Source organism: Parasteatoda tepidariorum, chromosome 7, assembly GCF_982258835.1.
Source record: "Parasteatoda tepidariorum strain Cologne lab strain chromosome 7, Ptep-v5.0, whole genome shotgun sequence".
NCBI lineage: Eukaryota > Metazoa > Arthropoda > Arachnida > Araneae > Theridiidae > Parasteatoda > Parasteatoda tepidariorum.
The window spans coordinates 73,114,022-73,138,952 of NC_141761.1; the positions used below are offsets into that span (position 1 = coordinate 73,114,022).

The 24,931-nt window shown below is 29.4% G+C and overlaps 1 protein-coding gene across 2 annotated transcripts in view; it reads right to left on the reverse strand.

The window, feature by feature from the left end:
- Positions 1-294: 294 nt before the first annotated feature.
- LOC107455631 (uncharacterized) overlaps positions 295-24,931 on the reverse strand; it is a 32,097-nt gene continuing 7,460 nt past the window's right edge. The window contains exons 1-3 of one of the 2 annotated variants that reach the window (XM_016073266.4): positions 19,837-20,202; positions 9,225-10,038; positions 295-2,797 (exon numbers count right to left, since the gene is read on the reverse strand). In XM_016073266.4, coding sequence (XP_015928752.3) covers positions 2,401-2,797; positions 9,225-9,943 — 1,116 coding nt within the window. In that variant the 5' untranslated portion in view covers positions 9,944-10,038; positions 19,837-20,202 and the 3' untranslated portion in view covers positions 295-2,400. Of the gene's footprint in view, positions 2,798-9,224; positions 10,039-19,836; positions 20,203-24,931 lie in introns of those variants that run through there. The other variant, XM_016073265.4, reaches the window with a different exon arrangement.

Here is a 24,931-nt window from a genome sequence, read left to right on the forward strand (position 1 = left end):
AATACTTTTGTCATTATTTTAACAGTAATTTCTTACAGTGAAGAAACAATTATTGCAAAGCATTCATCTGATTGGTTAGTGAGCGGTAGCGGTAAAAGGGGTTTAGCCCTTTGAATGCAATATAATTTGAAATAATATTGTTTTCTGAATATTGTACTACATTTGCATTAAAGATATATTTCAGCCTCATGTTTCATAAGATCCACAGACAATGTTTGATAGATAAATAAAAAACGATACAATAATATTGTGAATGCAAAATACCAAAATGGTTCATAAGAGAAGAGGCATATATTTGTAAAATATTTATTCAATAATTTACACAGAAACAAACTGATAATTTACACATTTTGACAATAAAAAATTCATAAGGTTACATTACATTTAATGCAGCTGTATTTAAAATAGTTTTCGGTGATATATAATGGATGACAGATTAAAGACATACATCTTATCTTTGTCATTTATATCCGAATTAGATCAAACCATATTTTGCGATGACAAGGATATTTTCAGTTATCTTATTGAAAATAAGTTTCCCCATATCCTAATATGTACAAATATAAAGAATGCAATTATGATATAAATTTCTGTGGAGTCTTCCTCGATAGATAATATGCACTGATATGATAGGGAGGAAGTTAAATTTTGTTATTTTTAACATATTACAAAATACATATTTTTGAAAAAAAAAATACCGCGTTTATTATATTAGTCTTCCTTACAGATATTAATCTCTAGAAAGATTATTAATCCCTACAGATATTAATCTCTAGAAAATATAGTTAATTTGCAGCGATTGTTTTTTGCCGTACGATTACTGTGCTCCGTAATAAAAAAAAAATTATGCACTGTAAAACATTTAAGGTGAAAAGATTAAAAGAATATGTAGAATGAAATGTACGAACATCGCCATCACAAGGAATTAAGTCGGATAGGCTATCTTGGACAGAAGAACTCTATCCCTTAGATTTTGAATGATTTCAAAACTGTCAAACGATCTTTGAAAACCTGATGGAACGCTTTATGAAATTAAAATAAAGATATCATGATTTTCAGTGGATTCAATTCTCGGTATAATTGAAGAAGAAAACACATTTCACTGTAATATTTATCTTAAAAGTCTCCAGAATTTAGAGTGCCGTGCTTTCGACCAGGCTTCGAACCTTACAGTTATAGAAGTGCCTATAAATGAAAGTCGCAGAGTCAGAAAAATCTCACAAAACAATTAAAGATTCATTGTTCCTTAAGAATCTTTCAATTGTTATTATAGAATCACGGCCAGTTAGCTGATGTTGAGAAAGCTTAGAGGAAGAGTTCACATTTCACAGGTGAGGGAAGATAAAGCTTGTCGAACACGAGCGTATTTATTTCGGCAAGAATTCCAAATTGGCTTGCCATTTTGATTTCTCGGTTCACTAAGGTAAAAAATCCTTTAAAAGGTTAGATTTTTTGTTCATTTCTTTCGTTATTATGCCAAATAAGGTTTCTTATTCGCCGTTTCTCTTTCGCTTCGACTTCCTTTGCCTTTTCCCATAATTGCTGGAATAAACTTACCACCTTGCTTTTATTTCACTTTTAATATCCCAACTCATAATGGGGAATCTATACATAAGATTAAAACGCAACATTCGCGTAAACATATACATTTGTTGTTTTTACACAAAATTTTGTTTAGTATATATTTAAATAAAAAAGGCTATTAAAATACAATAATATGCAGAATCAAAATTATGAATAACACACTAAAATGAAATATGCAATGAAATACAATTAACAAAAATAGTAAATGAAATAAATCAAAAGCTTAATCGCTACATTTCCATTTAAATCTATAACACTATACACTTATAAAGCTGGGTAACAAATAGTCAAAATAATTCAAATAAAACGAATTAATTTGCTATGGTGATCCAAATCGAATCAACTGGTTTCAATATATGGCTAAAAATATTAATGACACTGAATTAGTATCAAAACAATATATTCAAACAGTATGTAAAAATTGCTTGATTCGAAACAATAGATTAAAATTGCTGATTCACATTGGTATCTGAAAATAATTTGAATGAATGGATCCTTCTGGTCATTGATTAACAACTTGTCAAAGTAATTCAAATAAAACAAATTATTTTGCTACAATGCTCCAAATCGAATCAACCGATTTTAATATTAACTAAAAAAGATTAAAGACAATATATTAGAATCAAAATAATATATTCAAGCAATGAATTAAAATTGCTTGATTCGAAATAACAAAATTCGAATTAAATTCGAATAAAATAGTCGAATTAAATTTACTGATTTACATTAGCGTCTAAGAATTATTTGAAAGAATGGAATGTTCTAATCACTGATAAACTTGATTTATATACTATATATTAATGATCATATGAAACATCACACAATTTTTTCACTACCTTTTAAAAGCTCGTTATCTTCTTTTAGAGGATAAAACCCATTTCCCCAGAAGTGCATTAAAGGTCCCGTTCCACAGTGAAGTCGAGGACGGATACGTTGCTTTTTATCATCGTAATGCCATACGATATTGCCAAAAAAGCCAGATACCGCTAACGAGAGAACGGCAATGATACCACAAATCACAAATAAGGCCATGAGTGGTAACATGTATTTCAGAGGAAGGATAAACATAGGAATAAGGGAGATAGGAGTGATTATGGCAATGAAAATACCAGGTACAAGAAACATAGTGGAACATGTATCTGTGACACATTGCAGACGATGGCGTCGACGCTCCACTTCAATAGGAGCTGAGCAGAATTCAAACTTACGAGCTCTAAAAAAATAAATAAAAACATAAATATATCAGAAAACATATCAAATTTCAAGACATGAAAATCAATATGATTAATCTATAGATCGAATAAGCATGGACGCTTAAATGTATATGCTTACTAATTTCCCAAAACAAACTGAGCTTTAGGTTGGACAGAATAATAATTATACGGGCAAAGAGCCGGGCTCTTCGTTTGTTCTTCTGTGACAGAGCCTCACAAAAGGCATATTCAAGATTGGCAAGTGGATACACAAAGAGTCTCTCGTTCTTTGAGGCCCGGAGGATCTTTGCTGCCTGTTCTAAATATCATGCTCAGCAGGCCTCTGCAGAACACATACTAGACTGCTTGGGTCTTTCCAGGAAAGGAAAGACTTATACGCTTCTCTTCTTCTGGTTCTCAATTTTCCAAGGGTTAATAGTCCGAAAGACGCCCGGTGGCTGAGTGGTAGCACTTTTCGCTCCCTTGCCACAGGTCCTGGGTTCGATCCTCGGGCCGGGCAAGGTTGACTCAGCCTTTCATCCCTTCAGTGGGTCAATAAATGAGTACCGAGCATGCTTGGGAACTAAACACCGGGAGTTTCGCGTTCGGCTGACCACCTAACCGGAACATATGCTCCTGCACCCCAGAGCCCAAGTCAAGAAAACTGAGATGGGCGCAGTAGGCCTTGGCCCTCTATGGGCTGTCGCGCCACTGAGTTTAGTTTAATAGTCCGAAACGAGCTCTAATTGCGAACCAATCTGCAAGGAACTTCGAGAGTATTTCCTGAGGCTAGCAAGCGCAGTGAGGAAAGGGCAGAGCCCCTAATTATATTGCTTAGCAATAAGAATTATTTGCCTAATTATATTGCTATCATTATTTTAACATGAGAAGCTTTTAATATTGTTAAAAAATATTACCTTGTACATGGAATTTGCTTAATACATGGAATTTGCTTAATACATGGAATTTGCTTAATACATGGAATTTGCTTAATACATGGAATTTGCTTACATGGATTTAGCTTAATAAGGGATAATTTATGTTCGTTTTTATAAATTTTTTAGAATTTGAATATTTTTAAATGTCTAAATAACCTTATTTAATTACTGACATTAGTTGTTATTGCGCTAAACTGGGTTTTAAAGCTTTTATTATAAATACAAGGAAAACGGTAGCAAATGAATTATTTAAGAAATCGTTATGCAAGATTAATAGATACAAATAATAAAACTCCGAATGTTTTTACGTTGAAAAATAAATCACTTAAAAAGTTCATTGGGTTTGTCTAAATGAAAACTGCATCATGTGATGGCGAATGAAATAACGTAACGATTTTTAAAGTCATGTTTAAGGCTATAACGGATGATAAGAGAAATATGCACCGCAGACTGTGTGTAACTGATCAGCTTAGCCAGTTCACGTGAGAGCATTTAAAGTGAATGGAAAGTCGTGCTAAGAAAATAATCGTACCGTTTAGAGCACAACATCGAGAATTAGGAAAATTTTTAGGTGTCTGTATTGCTTCTTAACTCAGACAAAGAGTTACACAGATTTTGCAAGCAGTAACTGTTCGATTTCCACTGATCACTTTAGTTAAATGGTTCATCAACAATGGATTCATTGGAGATTATGGTGTTTGCTTGCAGTGGATCTTTTCAGATCCGATATTGATGGGAGAAATCTTCAATGTCATTTGTTCATAACCATTTACCCTATATAATGGTCGCAAATTACATCATTTGTCCATAGCCATTTTTCCCAGACAACTGGTCGCAGAATGTGGAAAACTGCTGAGATACCGGGCTATTTTTAAAACCTACTGTGAGCAACCAATTGAAAGAACTACCAATTTTTTTTAAAAATCTTACATTTGGATTATTAGTTTGGCTTATTGGAGAATTAAGTTTAGCCAACCGGAACATTTACACGATCAGCCGAAAAAGCCCCCCACCTGCTACGAATAGCTTGCGATAGACAATTGTTTGGCAATCACTGCCCTTAGACAGTATTCTCCATAAACATCATTTTGACGATAAATACCAGCAATTACTTACATGCATACATACCTTTCCCATGCATACATAATTATATACTTTTATGTAATCTCTTTTTTCCCATTTAAAATGCCCCTTTGCGTATAAATCATCTTAAAATTCTTAGAAATGTGATCCTCATTTATAAAATGAATCCATATAGAGTGAAGTAAAATGTCTTTTCAAAACCGAAATACAATTCATTTTAATAAATATTTTGAGATTTTATCAATATCTTTTTCCGGTCTTGCGATTACTTCTTACGGCGTCATATCGAACAAAGAAGTCCGAATATTTGTGGATCACATGACTTGAAAAAGAAAAAGCCATATAGTAAGTAAAGAAGTGCTCACTCGTTTTTTGAAAACGAAGAGGTAAAGATATCTGAAGGAGCTTAGACTCCCTGTATATTTTGAAAAGAGTTTTATTTCTTTAGTTTTTTTTTTATTAACACACTTTCAGTAAAAATGCTATGAATTATCATTCAACAGAAAGAGTATTAAATCGACTCCACTAAAAATTTTATCAATTAAAATCGAATTTGAACTCATTATCTAAATTATGGGAAATTAAAGCAAATATGATCCATAACTCTGAACATAATGGAATTAATACATATTAGTAAAAAATACTTAGTGTTGGTACAACTCTCTTTTATATTATTTATATTATTACTCAATAAATTTTAAAACATTTTTCACCTAAAGAAGCTCAAGTTTTTTTAGCAATCTTCAATGGATGGCTTAGTTTTTGTTCGACACAATTTTAAAAGTTTATTCGCAAGACAGTTTGTTAGATCTATACGGGAAAGAGATTTCTCTTATTTTTTTTTAATGAAACATTTGATAACGCTAAACTTTTTTTACTGACCTCTTTTCTTTCCACTGACCTGACCGCGTCAGAGACACGTGTGTCACTAACGCTACAAGGAAAGAAAGCCTTGATGAAATCGAACTTGTTTACTTTTCAATTGACCGTTTAAATGTCTTCAAGTTTCAATAAATTTGAAAGCCTATGTTTAATGAATTAAATAAAAGGAAAATCGTCTTACAATATAATATTTATCTTCAATAAACGATGTTAAATGGATAATAAGAATGGGAGTACTTATGGCCATTTACAAGTGAATTGGATATGGATTTTAAATTATTTTAACAATCACTATTTTTTTTAAATAATTAAGCAACGCTTAATATTTTTTAATGTAGTACGAAAATATTATTTTATACATTTATTAACTAATTCCATGATTCATTTATTTATAACCCCTAAAATTTAGCCAATTTTTTTTTTAATATTTTGGAGCAAAATCATCTTTTAATTGAATTGCATGTAGGTAAAATAAATAGCCTTTTATTTAATCTACGGAAAGATTATAAACACTTTTGCACTTAGATTGTTTTTACTATGACTATGGTTACTAATTATTTTAGACAATATAATGGAACTAAGAAATGTTGATAAAAAAATGTTTGTTTTAGATGTTTTTAAAAATCCTGCAGACATGTTGGTAATAGGGAAAATGGTGACTGGCACTGCAGGGTCACATGACAAAACATACTTCTGGGGGTACTGAATTGGTGATTAATCATTCTCTGGTTCAGGTCAAAATTACGATCTGTGGATGAATGAATGAATGTATGAATGGGTCCGTCCTATAAACGGGCTGTGACGTGTGTGTGACTGAAGTCGTATTCTTGGCCATAGATGGAGCCACTAAACAACAAGAAACGCTCCCTCTGCCTTAAATTCGCTTGGTTTCACCCAGCAGGCTTGCTAATATTGGCAAGTTGCATTAAAATCTGCAACAATATAGGGACAATTATGAGCAATTTGGCCATTTCGATACATATTTAGGATGTATGTAATACCAAGCAAACATTTAACTATACATTGAGCGATTACAGTGTGTCCCACGTAAATAAAGCCACTTTGATTTTGTACCATGACTGGACACCAAGAAAAATAATGAAAACCAATCATGCATATTAAAAAAGTCTATATCTTAACACATATTTGCAAATATTAACCTATTTCCTGCTCCATCTGGACATGTGAGAAAAACGTTGAATAAATAGAATAGAATGAAAGAAAGTGTCTCGTGGAAAAGCCACTTCTGATTATAGCTTTAATATCCGTTATGTTTATATATTACTTGAAATATATGGTGTTACGTACATTTACTAAACCCTAAAGAACATTAGTGTCAATATCATCCGAGGTTTTAATGATGGGCAACCTTCAATTCTGCCACAAATTGAAACTGCTACGTTATGGATAAAAGGTCAGGACATTCATGAAATGCACTCTATTATCCTAAAACTAGCACTGTGGAAATATTTAAACGTAAAGGGAGGTTGCTGTAAAATCCGACCCGCCTTGGGCCAACATTTCTCTTTGCAAATGGCAATAAATGGATTTCTAGATTTTCTTTCTAGGTATGGATTTCTAGGTAAAGTTTACCACCATAGCTGAAGCCTTTAAACATAATTAATGAGCCTTTATCTCGCGGTATAAAGGAGAAGAAATTCTCTTTTTTTTTCTCATGCTGTTTTAATAGCTTACAAAACTTTCTGGTTTATTTCAATCTTCTTTAGCTTGTGGATAGTTTTCAACATGGGCTACTGCTGATTTTTTTTATTTAAAAATATGTTGTAGGATATATAAAACAAAACAATAGATGGGGAAATAAAGAGAAAATGTCCCCCGAATGGACTATAAAGTGAAGGCTCGTAAATGATGGTAAACTTAACGTGGTTTTCCTCCCACGACAAATTAAGGCTGCTAACTCCTGAAACAATGCTAGAAGAAAATTTAATGGCATACGTAGGGATAATTGTTGATCCAAGTCAGACTTTACAGCAAGAGAAAGCCTTCATTTATGTTGCAAAATTTTCAAAGTGAAAGGTTTTGGATAATAGGATACATGCTATGAATGGTAAACTCCCATAGGGATTTGATCTCCAGTTTCATCATTTAACAAAGACATATCTACAAACAAAAAAGCAAGCAGTTTCAGTTTACGGCAGAATGGAAAATTTTCCGCAAAAAAAACTTGACATAATATTGATGTTATTGTTCTCCTGGTGTTGATAAATGGTATGCAACATAACATATTTTAAGTCATAAAAATATTGCGGTTATTTTGCCTATAATCAGAGTTGGCTTTATTTCGTTGAGATACTTTTTTCTCGTTTTCTCTTTATTCGAAGTTTTTTACCTGTCTCTAGGTGGAGAAGGAAGAGAGTAACTCATTATAAATACAGATTCAAATACAGAACTGATAAATACTGTTTAGATATAGACTATCTTAATATAGGTTTGCATTGGTTTTCTTTGCGTCCAATTACGGCACAAAATCAAGGTGGCTTTATTAAGGGGGGAACACTGCAGGTCATTAAAGGGCACTAGTGTCCAAAGCAAGAGTAAAACTCAGTTCGTATCATGTGTTCAGTACGTGAACTTAGATAAGGAGCCCCTTCATATCTGTGGTCTAGAAACTGCTTCAATTTGTTGTTAGGAAGTTCTAAAGTGCATGACTGATTTTGGATTCCATTACCAGTTTCCGTTTACATTTCTATTTTAGCCGCTTAAATCTTTACCAGCAAGTATGTGAGTCTGGTCCCATTGTGCTTTTATGTTAACAGTAATGGCTTCCCTATGTTTGTAGATTGCATTTGGTGCAAGGCAAGTGTGGAATCTTGCTCTCATGTTCCCAGTAAGTACCTCTTTCCATTCTATTTCGAGTAAGCCAAGCCCATCAAGTACCAATTTCCTTATGTAACACAACCTATATTCTTTCACAAAGATCCAAATTCCTTCACTATATATTTACACAAAGACAGGCATGGAACTATGTAGAACATAAACGAACTTATTATACATTGAAGTTATAAAACAAAATGTATCACTGTTACAATAAAATACACAAACAAATAATAAATCTAAGTTAAGTAAAAGAAGTAGACGAGAAAAAACAATATTTCAACGAATTCGATGTGCGAAACTGTTCTGTATTTAATTCACTTTAAGTTAATTAACATTCTAGCTATGTAGGAAAACTTAGCTTAACTTTAATACGCCATTTAGTTGCTTAAGAGTAGCTGGCGCTGACGTCATAGGTCACGTGTATGGGTATCGGTTGTCTTCGTATTCTTGGATTTCCCAATTCCAATTTAGAGAATAAACTTTAAAAAATTAGTTTAAAAAAAATTATTCAGCAAACTTCTCATCATTATGATAAAGCGTATCGAAATATTAGTTGTCAATTTAAGAAGTCTACTAGATTTACATTTGAGATTTTGACTTTATTATTGCTCCATCTGTCCCCCCACATCATTCATGATAACAAATTTGTATTAACAAAACGTAAATCAAATCAAACCAATTGATATAGAAAGAAAACAGTACTTACGTGGCTTTTTCCTTTTCCATTTGTTCCTGTAGTTGCACAAGAAGTTTTGCTTCCATTTCTTTATCACTTCCATTACTAACGTAACGAACTGGAGCGATAATTGTATAGACAGCTGACGTTTCACTCTCTAGTGGTCTGTATCCGAAGTTTGGCGAAGGTGGTATTGATCTGGGATATCCCAACGAAGAAACTGAAGCAGAGAGAGATGGGTCTACAACAGAAAGTAATCTGGATTGATCTTCTGTTTTGCCCGACAGTGTCCTTGGCATGCTATGGTACAGGATATTGTTGCCAAGAGTTGTGAGTGTCATTCCATTTTCTGTGGAAGCATCTTCCCGTAAGCTAACACATGATGGAGTTCTAACAACTATGAGTTCTTGTGGCTCAAAAGCAAGATTTGTGTTTCCTTGTTCTTGCCCATCTTCATCTTGTCGACGGTATGATTCTTTAATGTATTCAACGACAACATCAGGAATGGCTAGACTTTTGGCTTCATTTTCTAGTTCAGACATTGGTTTCTGAGTGTCAAGTTTGTATACTGTTATAGATGATGGATTTTCTTGAATTTTCGCTTCTTCTGGAATTTCTGAGGAAGCATTTTTATCTCGTCGTGGCAATTCTGGAGTTTGTGTGGCGGCACTTTGACCATGGGATTTATGATCTTTTGCTGACAATAGAGCATTGTCGCTGTCGGATGATGCGCTAGAATTATCCTCCATTATTGGATAAATGTAATTACTAAATATGTAAGCGTACTTGATGATTAACAGGAAACTTGACGAAAGAATTGAGGAGACATATAGGCCCAATTTACCTGAAAGCATAGTTACGAATTAAAGTATCATATAAACAGTACGGTTTACTGCAATTGAAAGAATGGATAAAAAACGAAGGCAAAAAAAGTTCTTAAAAAATGCATCACAAAAGTAATTTTAAGTCTTTAGGTGGTTTATTAATTTAAATTAACTTACTTACAATTGTACTATAATTTAAAATATTAATTATGTATCATTCATTACATATCATTATTTATATCATTGACTTATTTTTACCATTGATTTATTTTTACCATTGATTCACATTATTAATTAAATTGCTTCTATGTGTTTGTTAAATTTTGGTTAATTTATTTTATTTTATTTTAATTTATTTTATAACAGTCGTTGAACAGCCGACCCAATTTTGGGATTTACGACTACTAATGTTCAACTCCGTAGCAATGTAATTTTGAACCTAATTTAGAAGACAAGGGAACTCCTGGATTAAGTACCAGGAGAAATTTCCCTTCGTGTAGGACTTTTTGATGGAACTAACCCCGCATTTGCGTTACATGGAGAGGAAGACAACGAGAACCTCCCATAGTTAGCCTGACGGCAAGAGGACTCTAACCCATGATCCTTCTAACACTGAGGATATTTCACGTGAGCACTGTGGTCGGTGCCGGACGCGAAATTCGCATCGACCAGTCATCGCTGGGATTCGTACCCGGTTCACGGCATTGGAAAGTGAAAGCTCCATCTCCTGAATCGCGGCTCTGGTTAATATATTGAAAAAAAAATTATCATTAAATTTCAGTACGTAAGTTACAATCTTAGAAAAAGAATTAACTTATATATTTTTGTTGCCGTTCCCCCACCAGCACGAGCCAAATTTTTCCTAACAGTTTTTGTCAATAGAGCAGATCAAATAGTAGAAAGAGACTCATATTGTCATCCAACCATTTTTACAGTAAACATAATATTTTCTCCCCATTGTGTATTCAAATAAACTTATTGCGAATTTTAAAATTTAAAATGGATGACAAAATATGAAAATTTAACTTTGATTTTATCTGTATCGATTACCACTTTTCAGTGATAGATATAGCATAACCACTCGCACTCAGCTGGTAGTCAACGTGTTAACCATGGTTTCAAAACCTAAATTATAATACCAGTTTGCTATTACTTTTATTACGCGTAAAATTACATGTCTCCGTTTAAACTAGAAATAAATAACCGGTAAAATACAATCTCAGAAAAATAGTTTAGCCATGGTATCAATACTATGAACAATAATACCAATTTATCGCAACTTTTATATAGTTTATAAGTGTATCATTTTTTCTTTCAAAATAACTTTAAGTATCGTAAGAGTTAAAGATGGGTTAATTTTCTTGCAATATACCCAAACATATATCTAAATTATATAATAAATTACCATTTCAGTTGCAAAATATCCAAATATATTCTTCTTTTAAGCGTGCTTTATTTCAATTTGTGATGAACATTGACGATTTAGATCTCTATTTTTCACTTTAAGGGAAGCATTTGATTTTTTATACCAGTCCTGTGCCAATCCAAATGAATTTCTTATGTTAACTTTGTTATTTTTTTGACATGGTTTCATGTATTTTTTTTTCTAATTTTAAATTTATTGTTTTACCTTTCTTTGTCAGCTGGACAGGATTTTCCTCTTGGCGACGAATATATATTCTTTGTGTTTATGTGTTTGTTTTTGTTCCCAATAAAAATTTGTTTGTTTGTTTGCTTGGTAATTAAAGGTTCAATTCTTCGCAAATTTTTAATGTATTTTGCTAAAAGTTAAAAAATATTTTTATGAATTATCAGGTTATTGAAAGATGGTTAATTTATTTCAATGTAATGGTAGCAAAATAATTTTAAATTAAATTTACTAAACCAAAATCTATTTATAAAGTCTTTAATTTTGATTTGAATTTGAAACAAAACACCAAAATGTATAACAAATATTCGAAATAGAAGGAAGTCGTATACGTATGCAACTAAAATACCAAGCATTCCTCAAAAAAACTAGCATTGTCGCATTAGAATATTTATCGTAGAATTTTTTTTATATAAATTATAAATTCTGTCAAACACATCCTGTAAACTCTCTACCTTTTTCATTGCATCTAACTCTCTTTATTATTTTCATTTTTATTAAGCGCCAACTTTACGATGCTTAAATAAAAATATTTTATTGAAAATGAACGAGTTCAGGGTTGGTAAAGTTGCTGAGCAACATTATTATTCGCATCTAATTGCTATTCCAAACGTAAATTTAGGTGGCTCAATTAAATGTTGCATCATGCGCTTGCATTAAGTAATGTAATTTAGCACACAGATTAATTGAAATTTCTGTTTCGTCTTCAAACTCCTAAAACGTGAATATAGAGAGCAGTTAAGGTATTTTTCTTCTGTTAATTTCATGTCTATACTATGCCCTGAAAATATTTTAATTTCACAGCAGTCGCAAAAGAATCTGAAATCTGAAAATTGACTAAATGGATGCAATATGTTTATTTAAATAGGGAAATGAAACGATGCATATGGAAAGACTCCTTGAATCAAACTGAGATTTGTAACATATTTAAGGAATTACCTCAGTTGGGAATTACGTAATTTATATCGTATCCAATGCAAATAAGGCTTACACTGTGAAAAAATCACGTTCAAAACTACTTGAATATGGTAGAATTCGCGTATTTCTGGCACTGCCGGAACTCAAAAAAGCTTGGTAATTTTTACCGAAGAGATTAGTAGTGAGACCAATTTTTTAACTATTTAATTTAACCAAGAAATAAGAATTATTGAATCCATACTTTTTAATATTTTAAAATTTTAATTTTTTGGCACATCATGACTTTCATCTGTAAATATTCAAATCGGATTTGGATTTTAATTGGTATTAACAATTAAATGACATTTTTAAAACAATTTAATAGTTAAAAATACATTTCAGAATTATTCATTTATTTTTATTTGTACTTGTTTAATAGAGTCAATATATTTGGCAAGTGAGGTTTTAATTTTTAATACATATCATCACTATATACATATATATAACATTAAGAGGCCTCTGTGCTCGTCATCTTGGAATTTGAGCTTAATTTTTGATTTGAGTTTTCGTAATATTTTTTGCCCTTAACAAAAGTTAGATGATATAGCATAATTAGACAGCACAAAACCATTCAAAAAAGGTAAAAAATAAAGGGTTCGTAAAATATCGTAAATAAAGGGATAATTTTTAAAACTTCTATGACTTTTTACTCAAAAATTTAAAGCAATGAAATGATGAGATTTATGTTTTTGAGCAAGTAATTTAATACTGCACGTTGATCGGTTTGCTTTTCTAGTTTAAATTGATGTAAAGACGTTAGAAACGTGATATGGACGTGATATGGAAGACGTTAAAAATTTCCTTTAACGTAATTGTATAAAAATAATGCACATGGTAGCTGTTTACAGGTTTGTGGCACTGGTTTTTAAAACTATAATTATCACCACATATTTAGTAAAAATACAAAACTAAAATTAAATTTAATCGAATAAATGACTTTTATGATAAAATTCTAAATCTAAACAGTTATCAAATTTTATCACTTATTATAAAACAATATTTTACCAAAATCATTATCAAAGTGCTGCACTAAAAACTATCGAGGCTTTTGCTGTTCCCATAGAACCAGATGATATATGGTAAAATTTGCCATATTCTGGTAGTTTTGACGATTTGTTTCATAAAATACAATATTTGTGTAAGTTTAATTTAAAACTATTTAATAGAGCACATATTTAAATTAAGCATTTATTGTACTTAATCCATTGAAATATTAATATTTCAGTATAGTATTAGAAGCTTTTAAATGTCAATAAAAATTAGGAACTTTAATTTTAAAAAAATAATCAAGATCTAAAAATAAAACAATTCTAACCATTTAGCATTTTCTGACAGTTACAATTTGAATAAAAATTTGCAAATTAATGTAAATTTAAAAATAGTATAGTATATGTATAAAATAAACATATCTATTAAATTAAATAAACAGGTAGAGGGAAAAATTTGAATAAAAAAGAAAATAAATAAAAAAATAATAATATCCAGAACAATGTTTCAACATCAGCGTAAATTCACATTGTTTTACATTGTAAACAATGTAAAGGTAGTTTTCTCAATACATTTCTAAAATATATTTTTGGATTTTATTCATTAATTCCATAAATCTATATAGTATTATACTTCCATAATTTTATACAAAAAATGTAGTATAATGTTCTACAGAGTTATAATATAAATAATAAACCATTTTGATTAGTTTAAAACTATTAAAGTAATTATTTTCGATTATTTGACCTAAATATTTTAAGGGAGAAAAATGTTTATGTGTAGAAATGTTTTCCGTAAAAATTTCCAGGCATTTTTTTTTACTTCATACAAGTTATTTTTTATAATAAAATATTTCAAAACGAAATTATACAGAATAACATAGTCGGGGAGATCAGTAACATTAGATTCTAACAGTTGTCAGTAAAGAAGGCAACCCGGGTTTAATTTTTTCAATGAATTCCACTAAATACAAATTCAATTTTTCCAATTTAAACTAACGGCAGATAAGTATATGGGCCAGTTAGGTATAACTTTAATTCTTTTAATGCATATATTGTAACGTAATATTTCAACATAAATGTGAATGATTAAAAAATTGTAAGATAATTTTTTAATCATTGAAAACTAAATTATATAGAACTAAATTTTAAAACTAAATTATATAGAATAAAATATTTAGTGAAATACCTCCCTAAGAGTAAAAAATGCAACCCAGGTTAAATTTTTTTATCAACTTAATGATTTCGGATAAACACAGATTAAATTCATCCAATTGAAACTTTCGGCAGAGAAGTATATGAACCATTTAGTTATTACTTTAATTCTTTAATACCTATTTAGAAAAGTTATAAATTTAATATGTATGGGAAGGACTAACAAATTGTACGATTATTCAGAGGGAGGTTTAGGCTCTAATGAACACAAATGGATTGAATTGAATTTAAAGCACTCAATACCTTTTTCCAGTTAAGATATATCTAAATGTATTTTAGTTTTAATGTTTATTTTTAACGAAAGAAATACAACTGGATTGACTAAAGAATGTTTTGCTCTCTTTTGTTGTTACGAATACATTGCTTGATGTAACAATTAGTAAAATAAAGGAGAAATAAAAAAATCATCAAGATCATTTTAAGTCATATAGATTCCTTACAATCAGTAATTTTCTATCTTAGAATTAAAAAAAATTAAGTACAATTAATCGTTTTCAACTACTATTAGTAGATAGTAAAAGTACTAGAAAACTACAAGTACTTACTTACATATTTAATTAAATAAATTAATACATACAAAAGCGCCATTATACTGTATTTTTATTCATAAAGAATACTTATATGAGCAAATAAGTATTCTTTAACACTAATTATTGAGAAAAAAATTATTACAAAGTTTGAGCAAACGATTTTTGTTAAGGAGAGCTTTTTACACTCCATATTGCTCTTGAAAAAACTAGTAAATTTCAAAAAAACTACCACACAATGCATAATGACTGTGTTTTTTACTACTCATTTATGAGTCTTTAGTTTTTATGTAATGAGCATAATTTGGAAAGATGCCACATCAAACAGTCCAATGAATCTCATTCTTGCTTCGTAACTAAGGTCAAATGAGTATTTAATTTAGAGGTCAGAGAAGACGAGACGAAGAAAAGTTTGGTGCGTTTTTACTTTCACTGACACTGAATGAACTCATAAACAATCTGTATAATTCAGTAATAAACTATTTTGATTTTCATACGACACTAAAACGAGTTAAAATCTTCATAATTTCAGTTTAGAAAAAGAGTCAGTCCATAAATGACGTTATACTTATTTTCAGCATCTTTGACCCCTTCTCGCCTTTGACACAATGTGTCAAACTTCATAATACCCCTAGCTCTAAAAAAGTTAAATGCCACGCTATATTTTAGTGCAGTAAATGGGTAAAAATCTTCATAATTATGTATAAAAGTAATGGGAAATCCATAAATTATATCATATTTTTTACATCATCTTTAACCCCTCCTCGCATTTGTCACAAAGTGCCACAATTGACAATACCTCCTAGCTCTCCTTGTTACATTGTCGTGATATATTATACTGCTGTAAAATGAAAAAAAAAGCGTATTTCAAAGTAATGGACCGTCTATAAATGATATTACATTAATATTATAATAATGTCAATCTCTTTGACCTCTTCCTTGCTCATGTCACAATTTATCCCACTTTACTATTCCCCCTAGTACTCCTTGTCACATGTCACGCTTTATTATACACTATCATATTCTTGCAGTTCAGTTAAAAGCACTAAGTTATCTATCGTATTTCAAAATTTATTTTTGTGCTTAATGTCTTATTGAAGTTTACGAACATAAAGATAATTATGAATAGATGTGTACTTATTTTGAGTTAAATTCATAAAAATAATGTAAAAATATTTAATTACTCACTTTAAATATTTCATTCGAACCATTATGCATTTATATCACAATTCTTGTAATCCCTCCCACTACAACTTCAAGTTAAACAAAATGTATTATATCTCACTTTTTCTGTCTTGTGTTCTTAAGTCACACTTCTTGCTAAGCTTTTTAATAAAACTTTTAGTTACCCAAAAGATATGTCATATTTCTTGTTACTCTTTACTATAACTTCTAGTTACCCCCTCTCACAAGCGTGATATTTTTTGTACAAGGTAACTAAATGAGAAATTAATTATATTTTTTTCTGAACTTTAAAATCAATAGTGGTAATGTATTATGCTTATTTATTTATTTTTGTACAGATGTTTATAAAAATTATTTTTTTCGTATTACTAGTAAAAAACAAAATAGAATGTTTAATTGTTTGTTTATATTTTAAAAGAGATTAAACATGTTACCATATATTTATCTGTATAAAGACCATCTATCAAGAAAATGAAAACAAAAGATAAAATCATCTAGAAGAAAATCAAAAGAATTGCTTTGAATCTAATTAATCAAATATATATAATATCTATCTGTTGTCTATCTATCTATCTATCTATCTATCTATCTATATATATATATATATATATATATATATATATATATATATATATATATATATATATATATATATATATATATATATATATATATATATATATATATATATATATATATATATATATATATATATATATATATATATATATATATATATTTATTATGCTTGTACTTTCACATAGATGTAAAAATACAATTGTTAAGTGTAGAAATATATCCTAATGAATATGTTATTAAAGTTATTGTTGTAATGTACAGTACGCAAAAAAAATCTGATCATAACTTTTGATCTAGTGATCGGATCCTCACGTTCTAAGACTCAATCTTAATGGTTCGAGGAAGTGACTTCAAATATAATATGTTAATTAATTAGTGTAGATGATATTTTAACCTGTGAAATTGGACACAAAAATATATTCTCTATGAATAAAGATACCTTTTATTCGACTGCTTTGGATTTCTGACCCTCAAAATATAGGTCAGGATGGACCCCCAAATTTGATCAGGAGAGCGATCCGAAATTTGGTCTATTCAGTGATAATTTTACTTTTCGCGAATTTCTCCATGTCTCGTGAATTTTTTAAGCGAATTGAAAATAAATTCGTATAAAATAAGTCGTATATTTAAAATTTAGTTTCTCAGAGACAATTCGTCAGATGTCGTCAAAATTTTGTAATCCATGCTAAATTACATTCCTTAAAATGATGTAAAAAATCTCATATCTTAAAATTTAAAATTAATTCGACGATTGTTAAGTAAATAAAAAATTAATGAATATTTACTGAAAGTTATTATTTGCAAGGAAATATCGTTGTATAAACGAATTTTATAATTGAGTGCAAAATTTTTTCAATTCGCTTAAAAACTTCTGGGGACGTGGCAAAATTCGCGAAAGTTAAAATTAAGATTAAGGGGTTTCAATTTTGGACCTCTCTTTTGACCAAACCGTTTGGAACCATTTTTCCGAGATAGCGGTTATTTTTTTCGGGGGGGGGGGGGGTTCAGAAATCTGAATTCGTCAAAAAAAGAGAATTTTATTCATATAAAGTATTTTTTTGCACTTGATTTCGTATATGTTTGATTTTGTTGGGTAGTTTTATTCCATTTGATACTATTAAAAATGTTTCAGACATTTAAAATCGCTTTTTGGTTATTTGTTACACAATTTCATGTTTTCTTTTAAAATAACTTTGAATAATTCTTAAAGCATGTAAAATATTTAATTTATATCTCCTATTGACTATCTATTTATAAATTTCCGCAATAATTTGGTAAAACGAATGGAATCAGAAATGAAAGTTATTGCAAATGAAGCTGAATTCCAATAATATTTATTCTGATTATTATTTTATTTCTGAAAATTTTCAGCTCCTAAAATTAAATTAATATATCAAGTCTAAGTCTGATGTTGAATGTAAATTTTCTAAGTAGCATGTTTAGTAAATGGATTAATATTAGTTTTCAGTATGATTAAAAAATTCAGGTATCATTTAAAAATGGTGTAATGAAGAAAAAACCTTTATTGCTAAAAGAATTATAGCATTATGATAATTTAACGTTGTGTGACTAATGCAATAACATTAAATGCAATAGCTACGCAATTAAATGAAATGTTTGTTTATTTAACTGTAATAGTTTAATTACTACTTATAAATTTTTAATAGAGCTTTTATGCATAAACGTGTGAAATTCAAGAAATTTTTCTTCTTTTTCAATGTCATTATTCTTTAGGAATATTTTTAATTGACCAAAAGTCAGTGTTTATTGACTTGAAGAAAATATTAATTACAACTTTCAGTTTTTAAACCAGCATCTTATATTTTTTTAGCAAATATTTTTAATTTAATTAATACGATTATATAATTATGAATTTGAGAAATATTCTTTATCAGAAGAAAAGTTATTGTTTTCATAAATATTTTAGAAAAAGAACTTTTAGAAATTTGGTATATATAAGGTGCCCAGCTGTCCTCAAATCTTGAAGGCAGGTTTCGAATTTCAATAGCTGTCCTCAAAAACTTTTACATTTTTCGAGGACAGAAAATGGCCTCAAATCTTATATGCTCTCAAATGCCCTCGAATTTGTCCGGAAACATGTCATTGCTTTTTATATGTAAAATATTTAAAAAAAATCACTAATGCTCAAGTTTTTTTTGTTGCTATAATTTTGTCTTGCGGAGAATACAAGCGAAAAGCTAAAAAGTACCAAGATAAAACTAACTTACAGAATTTATTTACCAGTCTGGAAATAATTTAAGTAAAAAAGAACTAATAATCATGTGCTCTTTTCATTTTACTGGAGTTAAACAATTGCAAAATATCATATGATGCATCAAAATTGCTACGTAATGAGATCAAGTTTGATGAAAATTCTGCATTTGATATTAATTTTTAAAAAATGAAAACTTAATTGCTTGTATACATTCATATTTTCCATAAATATAAAGATGTTCTCGAATCGAAAAATGTTTCGAGAACGCTCCGTCGATTTGTCCTTAAATCATGGTTTAAAAATCTGGTCACCTCAGGTTAGAAATAATTATGTTACCCCTAATCAAATTTAATATTTTCTTCAGACAATAATAAAATATATCGAAATGGGGCATTTTGAAGAATAATTAAAGAAATTTAATTCTAAAAAACACTATAAGCAATGCGTTAATCAAAGAAATTAAACATTTAAAATTAACAATAATGACAATTTCTAGTAATAATTACCAATATCAGCAGTAATTGATTAAAATATTTCCATGTGTATAGAGAAGTCCGGTTAAGCGTGACACGGTCAAATTGAAAGAAGTTCAATCACAGAGGATTAACTCTTTGAATGACGAAAAGTAATAAGTTGAACAAGTCTCGAAGAAAGTTGCATAAAAAAAGTTATGATCAAAACAGGTTTGGCGAGATGAGAAAAGAAATCGCCAATTTCAAGCGTTTTCCTTGATATGAAGAGATGTTTTATACGAATTGATGACACTGGCTCAATTTCAATTACTCAATGTAGCGTTTTCATGTGTAAAAATTTCGCCATTGTTCTTTTGGAGAAGAAATTATTTCCTTGATTTAACTGGTTATTAACTAGCACTGAAAAAAATTGAATTTAAATTTAACAATGAGGATAAAAATGATTTTTTTTTCAGTTTTATAATCATAATGTTTAAATTAATGTGGATCTCTTATAAAAATAAAGCAATATTCTTGTCAGAAATTTTTGCATTCCATTATGTAATAAATAACAAAAATGAAACAAATAGGGTATTAATTTGTATTTCTGTCCTGAATAATGCATGGTATTTTACTAATAAAGGGCAAAACTAAAGGGCAAAACTGATTTTGAAGACTGTCTTCCCTCAGACAAAAAGCATTTAAAAAAAATTGCTAACAAGTTAATTATTTTAAAAATTATTTTTTTAATTCCTAAGGAATGATAAAAAAAAGAAACATTTAATCGAAATTGAAATAGGAAGTTAATTAAAAGAGCAAAATTAGTTTTGATTATGGAGAAGAGAAAAATAATTAACATAGATTCTGTTTCGTTGACGTTTTGTTTGATGACGTTTGATACTGTTTCGTTGACGCAGTTAACGTTGATTCTGTTGACCCTTAATTCTGTTTTGTCTTTCCTTTATTGAACGTTTAATCAGTAAAATGTGAAAAACAGAATATTTTTTAAAATTAAGTTTTCAATATCAGCTTTTATGAGTAAAAAAATATTGATTTGTCATTTTTTGCATTTGTCAACGGTTTATATTTAGTGCTCCATGAAATTGTGGTCTCACTACATATTTTTGCAAGCGTATTACGCATTTTATTGTTTTTTGTGCTTTTAGATCAAATATGATAATTAAGGAAAACTACACTGAGAAAAAAGGATGTTTAGATCTATCAGAATATGGTAAAATTTAGAATGTTTCTCTCTATTGGAACACTAAAAATCCCCATTAAAATTAAAAGAATTAGATAATTTTTACCGAAGAGCTTTGGTAGTGAGTTTGGTAAAATTAACAATAAAATATAGTCATCCAATTTGGTAAATGTGGTAAAATTTGGTAATTTTATCATGATACCTTAGAGCATGGCATAAAAACCATTTATTTGGTCAAATTTTCTTTTCCGTTTTAACTAAATGTTTGGTAATTAGAACTATAATTTTGAGAAACAAAATTTCCGGTAAACCGTTACCATATGAGCGAAACAATTACTAAATGAATGGTTTAAATACCGTATATGTTGGTTTTAATAACCAGGTCTAAGTTTTTTTTACAAGAAGTATCGTTACCTAACAACACGATAATTTTGCACGAATATTTTTCACCGTGTGAGAAAATTATGTTTAGAAGTAGAAACCGTTGAGAATTACTGAAAATTTTTTCGATCTTAATTTAATATACGAAAAGTTAAAAATAATTAAAACTCACTCATGAAGTCACTTATATGGTAAAGGTTTATCAGTTTAGTACCTATTACGACAGATTAAGTAAAAAATGCAAAACTGAAACGTGCATTTTTTTACCATGTTTTTATACCATGCTCAGAAAAAGCATTATTAAAATTACAAAATTTTATTACACATGTAAAACCATATTTTATAGGTAATTTTACCAACAAAATTATCAAAGCGCTTCTGTAAAAATTTCCCCCACTTTTTGGTGTGCCCATAAAGTCAGAAATACGGTAAATTTTACCATATTCTGGTAGTCTTGATCTCCCTTTTTTTCTGAGTGCAGATTTAGTTTCTTTAATCCTTTTAAAGGAACTTAAAATTTAATCTAAAAACACTTCATTCTGCTTTGATCAGTGTTGGTTGAATAAATAAAGTAAAGAGATTAAATTCACAACAATTTCCTGAAAACAGTATTTGATACTATATAAAGCAGGCAGGAAAAAAAAAACGAAATGAGGAGATTTCTAAGTTTTCAAGGTCTTTTGTAATCTAATGACGGATGTTTCTTGCAACAAGCTCTTTTCCTTTTCATTTTATTATTCTTAGATTTTTAGTCCCTATGGTTGCTAACTGAAATTTGTGAGGTCGTTTGTTTATAAAAATAAGATGAATCGTGTTAACAATTTCTGGTATTTTTTTTGTTGGTTCAAATAAATTTAATTAAGTGGACAAGAATTTTTTAGCTTTCAATCTCAAATTTGATAACAGCCTACGAGGAACGTTAATTAAAAAAAAAGAAAAAAAACTACAGCCGATTTATATTCTACGCAGGTTTTTATTCTTTTGAAATTATAAATTCTAGTTCAATAGAAATTTCAAATTATATTGTTCATGCTACTAAAAATTCCTATGCATGTTAAAACTATTTGGATAAAGAACCATAATTATTAATGGAAAGCAATAAGAAAGGGCTTGTGAGTAGACTGTATAGGGTTATAACTGTCTATAAATCACCAATGAAATTTTAATAAATTACTTTTGAGGATTTTAACAATTTGTTGAATAAAAGAATATCGATAGTGAAATTCTTTTTGGTTTTATCAACTATGTCACAGTTTCTTAAGCTGTGAGGCACGATCTTAATTTAGTTCACGGGGCATGCAACAAGTGTTGCCAAAAATTTTAACAATTTTAATATTTGCATCATTTATACTAAAACTTTTGCAATTACCAAACATTTTTAAATAAGGAATCTGACAATAGATAAAGAACTATACAAAAAAAAAAAAAAAAAAACTCCGAAACGAAGTATCACTACAGTTTTCGATGTTTTCCCCCGCAATAGAAACCTTCTTGATTTGCTCCTTGCTCTTTTAATGGACAGAGTGTAGTTAATGATTTAATTCACCAAAGAGTTTAATTTATTTTTATTAGCGTATTATATTTTTAAGTTTCCTACTTAATTAAAATGTGCACATCATTCTATGTCTTAAAAATAAAGTTAATGACTTAACTGCAATGATACGTTACAGTTATAGGGGAAGAAACTGAGAGTTATACTCACGCATGTATCGGATTTGCTCAATGCTTATGAGTTCCCACAAAATGTGAAAATATTATGGGATTCCCACACCAAAATGTTTAAAAAGCCCTGAACTAGATCAACTAAGCAGATATTTTACTTTTGCCATAAAATCTGTCTTATAAAATTTAAAAATCTAGTTAGTTACTACAGTGCATGTGGCGCTATGAGTGCTCCGTGTGCAAACTTTAGAAACCCTGAATTTGTCAACTAAGTTGATATTTTACTTTCGCTAAAAAACTACCTTATAAAATTTATAGGTAAAATATACAGTTATCACAGAGCTAGTAACACTCAGTGTGCTCTATGAGCAAATTAAAATTTAAAAAAACCCTGAACTAGATCAGTTATACTTTCGCCAAAAAAACTGTCAGATAAAATTTAAAATAATAGTAATTACAATGTAAATGACTAGTGATATATGAGAAAATTAAAGGTTTAAGTAACCCAGAATAAGATCAAACAATCATTTTGATAAAAGTGATATCAAAATTGATGAGTATTGAGCATTAAAATGTAAATTTTGCAAATTTTAAACTTGTTTTCCCTTTAATTTTAGGCACTCATTTATTTTTTCAATAATATAGTAATTATTTTTTCTTTAAATGAGGAGAGTTAGATAAGGAAAAAAATTTTTGTAGGCAAATGAAATAATTTTTTTGATGAAGCTTTATTTTATTATATACAGAGTAAAAATATTATCAGAACTACCAGAATATGGAAAAATTTACCGTGTTTTTGGCTCAATGGAAACAAAAAAAGTTAGGTTTACCAAAAAGTTTTTAGTGTACCGAAGCGCGTTGGTGAAGATTTTGATAAAATTAACAATTCAGTTTAATGGGTAAGACTTGGTAATTTAATCATGATACCTTGGAGCATAGCATAAAAACCATCAATTCAGTTAAATTAAATTTTTAAATTTGTATTTTTTTAACTAAATGTGTCGTAATAAGAAAAGAACTGTAATTTTAAAAACCGGAATTTCCGATAAATCACTACCAAGTGAACGGAAAAAATTACCTAATGAATGGCTTAAATATCGTATATTGAGTTTTTGATAACCAGAATCGTGTTTTTTTCTAACCAAATTTGTCGAAACATTAATAAAATGCTGCGTTGAAACTTGTTTCAGCTAAAGTTAACCCACAGTGAGTGAGAACTTTGACTTTTATGCATGCAGATACTCCTATTTTTTAAATTCCGATAATGCACGGTCGCAAAAGTATATAAAAGAGAAGGAAATTTTATTAAATAAATCTCTAGGTAATAGTGAAAGAAAATCGAAAAAATGATAGCACTTTAAGCTGTAGCCTTGGAATTACAAGGAAAAATTTAATAGAAAGTTTTTATGGCGGCTACCTTTCCTGCTTTTTAGAGGAAAACTGTTTCGCGTCTTGTGATACTCAAACACGATATATTTTATTAGTTTTCAACAGTTGTTGAAATAAAAATTAAACAATTACTACAGTGTCTCAATTGAATGATTTGTCAAGGTAAAATTATATATCTGCCCATAAATATGATATGATTGAATGGATTGATTTCTCATTTACACATGATTGATTACACTCATTTTACATGATCGACACGTGAACAAACACCGTAATAATGCTAAAAAAGATAAATTAACAAATACGTATTCAACAAATATACAAGAACACAATTTTTCAGTACCATAGTAGAGTTACACGGAGAAAAAAATCTGGAAAAATTATCGTACCGTATGGTAAAAAACAAGGAAGCATAATACTGGTTAGTGAAACCAAAATGTACAATAATTAAACCATTCATTCGGTGATATACCTGTTCATATGCCAACGGGTTACTGGAAATTCTGGTTTTCGGAA